Source organism: Canis lupus, chromosome 21 (assembly GCF_003254725.2).
Source record: "Canis lupus dingo isolate Sandy chromosome 21, ASM325472v2, whole genome shotgun sequence".
In the NCBI taxonomy this organism is placed as follows: Eukaryota; Metazoa; Chordata; class Mammalia; order Carnivora; family Canidae; genus Canis; species Canis lupus.
Genome location: NC_064263.1, coordinates 28,556,071 through 28,569,148, shown reverse-complemented (window position 1 = coordinate 28,569,148; position 13,078 = coordinate 28,556,071). Strand labels below are relative to the sequence as shown.

Below are 13,078 nucleotides of genomic sequence, written 5' to 3'. Positions count from 1 at the left end.
ATAGCCTTGTTGCTCTGTTTGGTGGGTTGGTTTGCTTATATACTGTCATTTCTCATCTGCCAGAACTGTCTTCATAGTTACCTGAGACCAGTAATATTTGAAATGGCTGCAGACTCTATACATTGAGAGGGCAATGAGATAGTTTGCAAGAGTTCTCTGGTATTTTGTGGAATACAGTTAAAATTTTTTGAGTGCCTGAGAGTGCATCAGAGATGACAGAGGGTCTTAGACAACTCTACTAGTATTGCATTGCACTAGAGTGGAGCAAAAATAAATGAGAATAAGATATTCAGATCAAGAGAGGGCTTGCTGCCAATACCACCCAAGGCCAAACAAGAACTTGGATCCTAGCAGATTCCAGTATAGCATGCCTGCCATAGATTAATGAGAAGGGTCTGAGTTGATGATATCTGGTGTCTTCAAACTTATGGGATGAGGCCTTCAAACCACACAATAAAATAGAGTTCCATTTCTTCCATGCCTGAGGTTTTGTTTTGTGTTCTACAGTTTGTAACCTTGACATATGCTCAATTAAAAAGTGATACTAGTCAAAGAAACATTCTAATAGATACACAGGGGCAACATTTTGTCTTTTTCTGGATTGAGGGTAGTGAAATAAAACATTTCCAGGAAATATTGTAATTGTATGGACTTGAAACACATAAGATATTTAAGGAAAATTCTCTCAGGACCTCCCATGAATTTATTCCATGCAGGGGTAAACACTATGAGAATTGGTACACCAGCAATATAGGAAGAAAAGCTCTGTTTTATTAATTCATCAAAGGTAAAGAGGGCTAGGGAGAATGATGTATATTCAGCAAAATTATAGAAAACATGTTGGCAAATATAATGCTAATATATTCAATCAATAATTAGCCCATGACTTTTTCTTTTTCTTTTTTTCCCTTTTAACTGGAGAAGGAACTTCATATCCCTATGTCTAACAGGATTGTTGGAGTGACTTCCTATTATCCTCTTGTAAAGGGATTTAATTCTCCAGTGAAAATGGTTATTTTAAAATATTCTATGGAAACCAACAGTTTAGATCTTCCATCGCTGTTTACTCCCATTCTTAATTCACTTAGCATTTTTTACACTTTAGTTAGGTTTTCCCCAATTGATTCTATGAGAGATAAGAGAATAATAGATCAATTGCTTGAATTACTCAGTAGAGTAATACCTAGAAATGAATAATAGATCAATTGACTTGTGTCAATTGTGTAGTTCATGCAGTTTAAAAATTAAAAATAAGAGAATACACAACAAGAACTTAAAAGTGAAAAGATACATTTAAGAAAGTCAAGGCAATGGTGGCATACGTAAGTCTAACATAAGTCACTAGTAAAGTAATACATAGAAATGAATTCAAAGGTAATTCCTATTTAAAGAAGGTATAACAGATATGATATTTATTTTTTATCATGTATCTATATATATACATGCAAAAGCATCTTGAAAATTTAAGATTTCGTATGAATGTAGTTATCAGTTTTACTATAGTGTCTTATTATTTATAAAATTACATTCTGCTTTTTATAATATGTACTCTGTTCTCAAACTTCCCCAGATTAAATGGATAGAGTATTTCTAGACATATGGAACATACTATTACATTTAAAGAACTAAAGCTGTAATCATATTATACCTTTGAATATATCTAATTTACTTGCATCAATTTATTTTTAGGAATATGGAAAATTTGTAAAAAATAAAAAAGCACAGTATGATAGAAACAATGTGTCTTGGAAGAAAAAAGTATGTCTACTCTTGCCTCTTTTGCTTGCAACCTTTGTGATCTTGAACAAGTCATTTAATCTCTGAGCCTCAATTATCTATCAATTAGGAAAAACAAAATGCATACTATTGGCACTCATATGTCCTGTTAATTATTTTAATATCATTGTATTGGCAAAGCTGGACATCTGAAAATTATGACCTGTCAACACTAAAATAGGAGGGAAGAATATTCAGCCAGTAGGAAATCACTAAATATATGATGATTCTTTCATATGATGAAATACATAGTTACGAAGAGATACACATATCATCTTCCACTGTTCTCTCTCCTTAATCTACCACTTTCAGTCAACTTCTCCTCTTTCTAAGTCATAGAATCTTTCTTCCATATACTTCTATGCCACCCTACTGACAACATCTCGTCAGGAATAAGTCCCTATTACAGACTGGAGTAGGTGAGTGCCAGGAACAGAAATATGGGGTGACTCTTCCTTTCTGATGTTAGATACAATCAAGAGAAGCACGTAAGAAAGTTTTCCAGAGGCTTGCACAGAGGGAATCCTAGCTGAGGTAAGAAGCATCTACAGCACAGAATTCTTCCTTTTTTTCCCAAGAAGTATATTAAAAGAACTATGCTAGATTTAGCTTTTTTAATTTGCAACACTTGGGATGGCATCATCATAACCATGAATGCCCTAAATTAAATGTGGTATTATGTGCTTTTATCCATTTTTTCTGGGTAGAAATTTAGTTTTTTTTAGATCCTAACAGCACGTGCACACACATTCGTGTGTATGTGTGTGTGTTTACACTTTAGAAACTGCTGTCTTAGAAAAGACATGTGAGACTCACTAGGGAAAATAGAAAACCTGAGACCCTGGCCATGATCCATCACTCTTATACCCATAGGGCCTATACCTCATCCCATTCAGGAGGAAGGGAGTAGATGAGAAGAGCAAATGAGGAGGAGCAGGAATAACACTCTCCTTTCTGTTTACCTGTGCATTTGGACTTTGTGATGGATTCATTATTCACTATTTCCTTTTGAAGTCCTGGGACACCTGGGTGGCTCAGCAGTTGAGCGTCTGCCTTGGGCTCTGGTCATGATCCCAGGTCCTGGGATCGAGTCCCACATCAGGCTCCCTTGCATGGAGGCTGCTTCTATCTCTGCCTGTGTCTCTGCCTCTTTGTGTGTCTCTCATTAGTAAATAAATAAAATATTAAAAAAAGATGAAGTCCACATATCTTTCCTGTCCTTTCTTTTCTCATACACCCAAACCCCCTCTGCTTCTTTTCTTCCTCCATATCCACTGAGAGTCAAGTTAAGCTCTCAGACTAAGCAGTTTGGTGTATTTCTTTTTTCTTTTATTTTTTAAAGACTTTATTTATTCATGAGAGATACACAGAGAGAGAGATAAAGACATAGGCAGAAGGAGAATCAGACTCCTCACAGGGGATTCAATCCCAGGACTCCAGGAACATAACCTAAGCCAAAGGCAAACACTCAACCACTGAGACACGCAGGTGCCCCAGTTTGGTCTGTGTGTGTGTGTTGGAATCTATTCTAGTCTAGGAGTTCTATTTACCTAGAAAAACATGATAACACAAAAATCAGGTTGGTAAATTATCTAGATGTTTTCAGCATTAGAGACTCTGTTGAGATATTCATTGCCAATGTTTTGCACAAAATTGCACAGTGATCAAACCCAATTATAAACTCTGCTAGTGTGTATTGTGAGATTTTTCAGGACAGAGGCTGTGCTTATGAAATGGTTTTCTCATAGTGTCAGTGATGAGGTGTGTGCTCACTAATTCTCTCCACATTCAAAATAGTAATCTTTCTACTTGTCCCAGATGGTAGTGAGGAATGGTGCTTCTACTGGCTGTCTACACATCCAAGTGTATAGTGCCTTTTGAAGGACAATTCATCAGATATTAATAAAACAGTTCCCCCAGAACTTTAGGAATTCACTAAAGAGAATACATGTTCTGAGTTGGGAGATGCCAATTATTTTCAAGACCATAGCTTTCCTCACTTCACCCAGATATATTAGTTCTTGTGTGCCTGTTGTAATTTTCTCGACATCTGTCAATAAATAAGCCCATATATAGCCAAGCCATGTTTATGGAACTTTTGCTACATAATGTAGGATTGGAAGAATGCATACAGTATGATCCCAGCCCTGAGGAAACTGTATATAGTGGCCTCAGTTTGATGAAAGTATCTTGTACTCCTAGAAGCCCCACACACCTGCTCTTGGACCAATATCAGGGTTCTTTTTTCATCCTGGACAGGTTTTCCCTTTATTCCAATGGCTCAGGAAGATGTCCTGTTTTTTACATTCTTAGACCTGTCATAGCCTTCTCTGTATCTTGTTATTTTTCTGATGCAAGCCTAGCTATAGAACATACAGCCTCCCTGTTTCTCAAACTTTTTTCTGCTCATAAAAATATTAAAAGCTTGTGTCCTGGCTGATCTTGAACATTTTATTACCATTCTCTGAAAAGATCTCATTAATTTTTAAGAAGAAGCTTGCAATCTGGAAATATGGTTTAGTCATTCTAAATTCCTTTTTTTAAAATAAACTCAAGACCTTGTGTTTTTCTTAAAATTTATTTTGGTTTTGCTATTTTCCCCTTTAGAATAAATATTTCTTTTTTTTTTGTTTTTTGTTTTTGTTTTTTTTAGAATAAATATTTCTAATTCACTACCTTTCCTAGCTACCTTTCCCTTCCTCTGATATATTGTTTTCTCATTCCTGTTAATAAATTGTAGGGAATTTTCAGGGATAGAGCAACATTTATATAGTAATGCTAATTTAAACCTCTAAATGACTTGATATGTTTTAATTGTAGGGAACTCTTAGAGTTGGTGATTTCTTTTTTTTTTTTATTAAAAAAATATTTTATTTATTTATTCATGAGACACGTTGAGAGAGAGAGAGAGAGAGAGAGAGAGAGAGGCAGAGACACAGGCAGAAGGAGAAGCAGGCTCCATGCCTGGAGCCTGATGTGGGAACTCGATCCCGAGACTCCAGGATCATACCCTGGGCTGAAGACAGGCACTCAACTGCTGAGCCACCAAGGGATCCCCATGAGTTGGTGATTTCTGTCTCAGTGAGGACCATGCCCATACAGATGTAGCTTCAGAGCATTTCTTACACAAGATTTATATTTGTGAATTGTCCTGATTCTGATTTATTTCTGATATTATTAGGGACATGCTATGAAGAAGTGTTTCACTTTCAAATTTATGGTGAAGTAAGACTGCATCATAAATGGTAATAGTTTCTTTGTGTTGTGGCCACCAAGAAAGTGGAAGTAGTAGAGATGACTGAGATCTTCAGGCCATTGGAACATTATAATGTGACCAGTCACATAAGCAACAGCAGAAGTTAAATATTGAAGTTAAATATTGAAGGAAAAAGAGTTAAGAGGTAAGAGGAGACATAGAGATAGTATCTGAACATTCAGTTAAGTGAAATGATTTTGGAAAGACAAGAAGCAGAAAGAGAATCAGTGAATAAAGAAGCTATGAAAAAAATTGCATGAGGATATCTGACAGGAACAAAGAAATCACTCAGGTGGAAGAATCCAAAAGCATTTATTTCCAAAGATGGAATAAATATGAAATGTTTAGAGCAGTGATTCTCAAATATCACTGTACACCTGAATCACTTGGGCATCGTGATCAAAGGGAAATTTTGGCTCAGTGGATTGGAGGTAGAGTCTAAGACTATATGTTTAAAATATACATACCTGTGCTTGTTCATTGTGGTTAGTCTGTAGCCCACATTTCTGGGAGCCAATCTCTAAAAGGGAGTAACTGTTAGAGCAAGAAAGCAATTGAAAGTGATGGTATGTTCCATAAAACACCAATATGCAATTTTAAAAACAAACAAAGGCAAGTTTTTGTAACTGAAAAGTATGCATTTATCATGACTGTGAAAGACAAAAGCAAAATCAAAGTTAAATGTATCCAAAAACTTAACAATCATAGCAAGAAAGCACCTAAGTAAGATCATTATCCACTAGTATTTATTTACATTATTTGTTGTTATACAATGTTACTGGAAAAAACTTTAAGCATACACACAATAGTAGGACCTGATGTTATAAGAAAAATTAATGAATGATTAGATGAGCACTGGGTGTTATAGCCTATGTTGGCAAATTGAATTTAAATAAAATTTTTAAAAATTAGTAAAAGCACTTCATTTAAAATGAGAAAGTTGTAACTATTAATGTAATTTTTTTCTACTTGGGCAAAGAATAATATTCCTTATCGCAAGTATAACCTGCAAATTTCTATTCTTCTGAAGGAAAATACTTGTGGAGTTATGTATACCATACTGATTAATTATCCCCAAGTATGAAGATTGTGATTGAGGCTTCTGTGATATAATGCCACTAAAAAAAAAATCTGGATTCCTGGCTTAAATGTTTCTAGAAAGCTGCTTTCCATCTGTAGACATACTATATGGCCCAATATTAGCACTGCCCCCTTTTTGCTGACTGGGTTCCCAGGTCTGGAGGCTGCTCATCACTGGATCTCCATCCCCTTCTTTGCAGTCTACATCTCTGTGCTTCTTGGCAATGGCACTCTCCTCTACCTCATCAAGGACGACCACAGCCTCCATGAACCCATGTACTATTTCCTTGCCATGCTGGCAGGTACCGATCTGATGGTGACATTGACTATGATGCCTACTGTAATGGGCGTCTTATGGATGAATCACCGGGAGATGAGCCATGGAGCCTGCTTCCTGCAGGCTTACTTCATTCATTCCCTTTCCATTGTGGAATCAGATGTCTTGCTTGCCATGGCCTATGATCATTTTATTGCCATCCACAATCCTTTGCGATACACTTCCATTCTCACCAATATTCAAGTGGTAATGTTAGGGATGGGAGCTTTTATGAGGGATTTTATATTCATCATCCCTCTAATCTTGTATCTTTTTTTCATTTCCATATTGCCATTCTAATATTCTCTCCCATGCTTTCTGTCTTCATCAAGAAGTCATGAAACTGGCCTGTGCTGACATAACTTTCAATAGACCTTACCCTCTATTTTTTTCTTTCTTTCTTTCTTTCTTTCTTTCTTTCTTTCTTTCTTTCTTTCTTTCTTTCTTTCTTTTCTTTTCTTTTCTTTCTCTTTCTTTCTCTTTCTTTCTTTTTTTTTTCCTAGATTCTCTGATCATCCTTTTCTCCTATATCCTAATTCTTAAGACTGTCATGGGCATAGCCTTTGGTGAAGAGAGAACCGAGTCCCTCAATACTTGTATCTCCCACGCTGGCTGTGTCCTCATCTTTTATGTCACTGTGATTGTCATTAATCCATCAGTTTGGGAAGAATGTGCCACCAGTGGTCCACATTATAATGAGCTATATCTACTTCCTCTTTCCTCCTTTAACGAATCCTACCATCTATAGCATCAAGACAAAGCAAATTCAATATGGCATTCTCTGCCTTTTATCCAAAGATCAATTTGGAAGTTAAACACTGATGGTGGGGATCAGAGGTTTCTCTGAACAGAGGGCCATGAGATTCCACTAAGTCTTAAAACCTACTGTGGCAATCTCCATTCCTTCAAATGATACAATACCATTTATGAAACTTATGAGTTATAAGTTTATGAGTTGATTTGTTTCCTTGTTATTCTGTATTCTTCTCTTTAAATTCTAAGGAGGAAAATAATAAATTCTAAGGAGAGAAATCCTTTGAATTTTCTGGAAAATTAAGTACAATTCTGATATTGTGTTTTTTGTATATGCAATTAATTTTTATGCTAAAAACTTCAATAATTTGTTGTAGCCACTTGCATGGCTTATTTTGGACTTTTCTGGTCATATGTCTTGTCAATTTTTCCTATGAGGGAGTTTATCATTTCCTAATTTATTTGTGGGAACTCATTATAAATAAACCCTAATGAGCCATTTATACTGCAACTATATCCCCATTTCTATTTGTCTTTTTACATACAGAATTTAAATGTTTAAAAAGAAATAATTTCAGATTTTATTTACTTTATTGAAATTTGGGGGCCATATGATAAAGACCTCTTTTATTCCAGGTTTTTCATATTTTTTTCTCATTTTTTGCATAACTTTTTTTGTATATTCTACTTTATAATAGGTTAATATTTGGAGAAAATTAAGACATTTAAATCAATCCTCATTGATTCTATTTTCAAATTAGTAACAGTGGTATTCAGCCATTTCTTTGGCTGTTATTTTAAGGGATGAGACAAGGATGGTCCTGAACAAAAATGATGTAACTGCCAACAAATAAATGCAAAATATTGCTTTATCTAGAGCCAACCCACTGGGGAGTCAAAAAAAAATCAAAGAAACCTACATTTAAAACTATTTCTGTCACTAGTGACAACATGAGAAGGACAAACTGTTTTGAGGATGTGGGTTCCAAAAAGGATCACATTCAGACTGAGCTAAGGGAAGGGTTCCTTGAGGAGTGTGTCTTCAGTTGATACCTGAGGTGGATTAGAGATTAACTGCTGAAATAGGAATAAGAATGTTTTAAGCAGAAATGGTATGTGAGGAGGCTATAGGTGGAATGGATCATGGCAACTTCTGGGTATGTGGCTGACATGAAGCAGGAGATAGCTCTAAGGACAGGGTGGGGAGAAAAAAGGAGGTTAAATCAATAGCATCCTGTTGGCCATGGTAAGGATTTGAGTGTCTACCCAGAGACTCACGAGAAGCTACTGGCTTCTTGTGAAGTTCTAAGCAAGGGAGTGATATGACTTCAGTGATGCTTACAATTTATATGTTCAGGCATGGTATAGATTTCAGTGAGGCAAGAGGAGCACAAGGAAATCAGAAAGATACTGTATCAGTTTGAGAGAGAAATGAGTAGCTAAAACTATTAAAATGAAGATAAATGTAGTGGACAGATATGAGATATATTTAGGATCTACAATTGATAGAGCTTAGAAAAAAAATTATTGATTATGAATAAAATCCATGTTTGAAAAATATTCTGGAAATTTGAGGATGAGGACTCTAAATAATTAATTTCAAACTCTTAAAATGACAGAAGGAAATAGTCTATGCTATAGCACACTGAGCTTTTAAGAGAAGATAGTAACATATTCATTAGTCATTTATTGAAACAATTTTTAATATGTGTATTTTCTTGCCTGATTGTTAATTTTCACAGTAAAAGCTAGGCCTGTATGAGCATGTGCTGAAAGGTTAGGGGGTACAAGAAAATAGAAATAAACTGAAGCAACTGATACTAATAGAAGCTCATAGAAAATGTGGGTCCCAGGACACCTAGGTGGCTCAGTGGTTGAGTGTCTGCCTTTGGCTCAGGGCGTGATCCCGAGGTCTGGGGTTGAATCCCATGTCAAGCTCCCTGCGGGAGCCTGCTTCTCCCTCTGCCTGTGTGTGTGTGTGTGTCTGTGTGTCTGTGTCTCTCATGAATAAATAAATAAATCTTAAAAAAAAAAAAAAAAGAAAATGTGAGTCTTTGCATTCCTACCCAGGGAGAAAAAAGGATAGCTCAAGGTTTCTACCCAGTGATTTTCCACTGAAGTATGTCCACTTCTGTCCAACCCCATAACACCCCATCATATGCACAACAACACAATTTATCATATGGTATACTGTATTTTGATTCTTCTTACTTGTTCTATCTCTTTTCAGTGTGCTCCTCACACCATAACAAAGTGACCTTTAAACAATGACTAGCTGATCATAAGCCTGGCCCATCATTTATTTCATACTCTTGCCCTTTGGGTAATGTCAAAATTCATTACATAAATTGTGAGAACTCTAGGTGATCAGAATCTGCTATCATGCACTCATTTTGTGTTAAGCTTTCTCTCATGAATTGTTCTAGAGATGCTATGATTCTTAGTATAAATTTAGCATAAATTCATCATGTTTTTTTCTTGTCCCATGACTAGCGCAAATATTTTTCTTCGGTGGGTTTAGTTTTTGTTTATTTCTGTGCATGGAATTGATACACTATCTTACAGAAAAATATCATATTCCTGACTCTTCTGTTATTCAGTTCTCAGTTTAAATAGCACTTCTAGGAACCTTGCCCAGACGCCAGGGATATCTTGTATGTACTCTCCCTAGCACACTGACATTCATACAGTAATGAGAGTACTTTGTAAGTTCATGGCAACTATTTTCTTTCTGGTCCCCACTAGATTTTTGAGTTTTGTTAATGAAAAGAACATGTTAATCACCCTGACTCTGCCACAAAACAGACAATGATAAATGAAGTAATTTTAAGATACAACATAACACATCTTTCATTCACCTTGCTGTTCACAGATTTACTGAGGTTCCTGTGAATCAGAACTGATTTCTCCAAAGTGACAAAAAAAAAAAATACAATTGGAATTCACAAATTCTAAAAATTCTAAGAGCAACAAAAGCACATATGTCTCCCTTGACCTTTGAAATAGACACTGGGAATGCTGATGTTGAGGATCTTGGGGCACATAACCAAGCCCTGGCATCTCTATAAAGGTGTTATTTGAGTTTCTAGTTTTCCTAAAACACCCTTGGGGAAGTGCATGAAAGGGCTGGCTGGGGACACCAATTGAATGGCTCAGCCACTTTCAGAAAAAAGAAGGGAAGGAAAATCAAAGAAACTCCCAAGTGGCTTCAAAGGTGAAACTCTGGGGAGGTGATTTCTACAAACATAAACTCTTCAGCTTGGACGCTTCAAAAGTTTTTTGAGAAGAAAGAGTCTGGAGTAAGTCCTCAAATAAGACAGAAAGAAGATAACCATTCCAGCAATAAGACTGTGTAGTAGATGAGTGCCAGGAACAGAAATATGGAATGACTTCTTATCCTTCGGATGTTAGATGCTCTCAAGAGAAGATAGATTTTCCAGAGGCCTGCATAGGGGACATATCTCACCTGGGGTGAGCAGCATAATAGCACAGACTTCCTTTGCACAAATGTTTTACAGCAGGTTTGAAATATTCAGTGGGGGACCCATGGATGGGCTTCCGGAAAACTGTAAATGTGTTCAGACTAAATATGACATTGTCTGCTCTTGTCCATTTTTCTCCATCAAGGGTTTCTGAACTTTTGTAAGAATTCCAGAAAATGCTGATAAACAATTTCAAAACAGAACAAAGTTTGCTAATAACAATAAAAAATCTATAATGATTGCAAATATAAAATTAAATCAGGTCTAAATGTATCAAGTGTATCAGTGTTTCTACAACCAAACAAAAAGACAGTGTAACTAAGCAAAGTAATTATCCCTTTGTATTTCTTCTTCTCCTTTGTCATCGTCACGTCATCTTCTTTGGCTTTGTCTCTGTTTCCATCTCCATTTCCTTCTCCTTACCTTTATTGCTTTAAACATTTTTCTAGCATATACATAACAGTGTGGCCTAATGTATTGAAAAAAAATTTAATTCAGAAAATTTTAATCAGTAACCTAATATTATATATAATGTGGGAAAATACCATGATTCTTCCCATGATTAGTATAGCCTAGAAATCTCCACTCTCTTCCAAAAGAAAATAGTTGTTAAACCACATATATATCAATTTATTATTCTGAGTACAAAAATTGTGATTGAATCTGCTGTAATATACTCACATGAGGAGGTGGTGCAAACCAAAAAATCTGGATTTCTGGGTTAATAGCTTCCATAAACTTGCTCTCCATCTGTGAACATACTATGTGGCTCAATATTAGCACTGCCCCCTTTTTGCTGACTGGGTTCCCAGGTCTGGAGGCTGCTCATCACTGGATCTCCATCCCCTTCTTTGCAGTCTATATCTCTGTGCTTCTTGGCAATGGCACTCTCCTCTACCTCATCAAGGACGACCACAGCCTCCATGAACCCATGTACTATTTCCTTGCCATGCTGGCAGGTACCGATCTAATGGTGACATTGACTACGATGCCTACTGTAATGGGCGTCTTATGGATGAATCACCGGGAGATGAGCCATGGAGCCTGCTTCCTGCAGGCTTACTTCATTCATTCCCTTTCCATTGTGGAATCGGGTGTCTTGCTTGCCATGGCCTATGACCGATTCATCGCCATCCGCACTCCTCTGAGGTATAACTCCATTCTTACCAATTCTCGGGTGATGAAGGTAGGACTGGGTGTACTACTGAGGGGCTTTTTATCCCTTGTGCCTCCAATTGTGCCACTCTACTGGTTCCCATATTGCCGTTCCCATGTTCTTTCCCACGCCTTTTGCCTCCACCAAGATGTCATGAAACTTGCCTGTGCTGATATTACATTTAATCGTGTGTACCCAGTCATTCTGGTTGCTTTGACTTTCTTCCTAGATGCTCTCATTATCCTCTTCTCTTATATTTTAATCCTGAAGACAGTTATGGGTATTGCCTCTAGAGAAGAGCGAACTAAGGCCCTTAACACCTGTGTCTCACATATTAGCTGTGTCCTGGTCTTTTATATTACTGTGATTGGCCTGACTTTCATCCACAGGTTTGGGAAGCATGCACCACATGTGGTCCACATCACCATGAGCTATGTCTACTTTCTCTTTCCTCCATTCATGAACCCTGTTATATATAGTATCAAGACCAAGCAAATTCAGAGAAGCATCATTTACCTACTTTCTGTGCACAGAAGGCCTTGAGCCTTTTTTTCAATATCTTAGGAACTCCAGGATTTCTGGGCCTTTTCATAATTGGAAGGGACCTGAGTGTTATAGCTACTCTTCCTTTTATCAGAGTGAGATGAGATTTTAATTGTTACATAAAGGTACAAGCTAAGTTGAATGAAATGAATATATATATATTCTATATATTTATATCTCTATATATCTATATGTCTACATATAGATAGTTCTATATATAACTTGATCACAGACAAGTCTTTTTGGCTAATTTTCACTTTTTCTCACTGATTTTTAGGGGTTCATTGTGTATTATCCCCTAATGTTTTATTTACATTATGAAAATTTTTCCAGTTTTATCTTTCCATATAAGTAACTTAAAAGTCTGTGTATAAATAATTCTATAATTTGCTTTATCTTTTGAGATATTGGGGCGATAATTCCATAGGTCTTCCTGTTTCCAGGTTATTTATATCTTTTCTTAAACTTTTGCATAATTTATTTTCATAGATCTTATGATATGAAATATTTGTGTTTGGAGGAAGGCAAGGAATTTAAATCAGTTCTCTTGTGTCTGTTTCTTGAAGTAACAATAACATTGAATCACTTATTTGGCTGATTTTTTAAGGCTCTAGTATAAGACAGGCAATTTTTCATGCAAAAATAATATAATAGCAACAAAACAGACAAAAAACTTTCCCTCTTAGAATTTTTAAACAATTGGAGAGTCAAAAAAA

General features: G+C 36.2%; 2 protein-coding genes across 2 annotated transcripts; both read left to right on the top strand.

The window, feature by feature from the left end:
* The first annotated feature begins 5,678 nt into the window (after positions 1-5,678).
* On the top strand, positions 5,679-7,243 carry LOC112667355 (olfactory receptor 51B2-like). The gene is given in 5 exon segments (XM_049098661.1): positions 5,679-5,755; positions 6,212-6,701; positions 6,703-6,812; positions 6,903-7,067; positions 7,069-7,243. Coding segments are annotated over 5 exon segments (1,017 nt in total).
* A 4,183-nt stretch (positions 7,244-11,426) lies between these two features.
* On the top strand, positions 11,427-12,362 carry LOC112667354 (olfactory receptor 51B2). The gene has a single exon (XM_025458936.2). The coding sequence runs from the start codon at positions 11,427-11,429 to the stop codon at positions 12,360-12,362; it is 936 nt and encodes a 311-aa protein (XP_025314721.1).
* Positions 12,363-13,078: the final 716 nt, after the last annotated feature.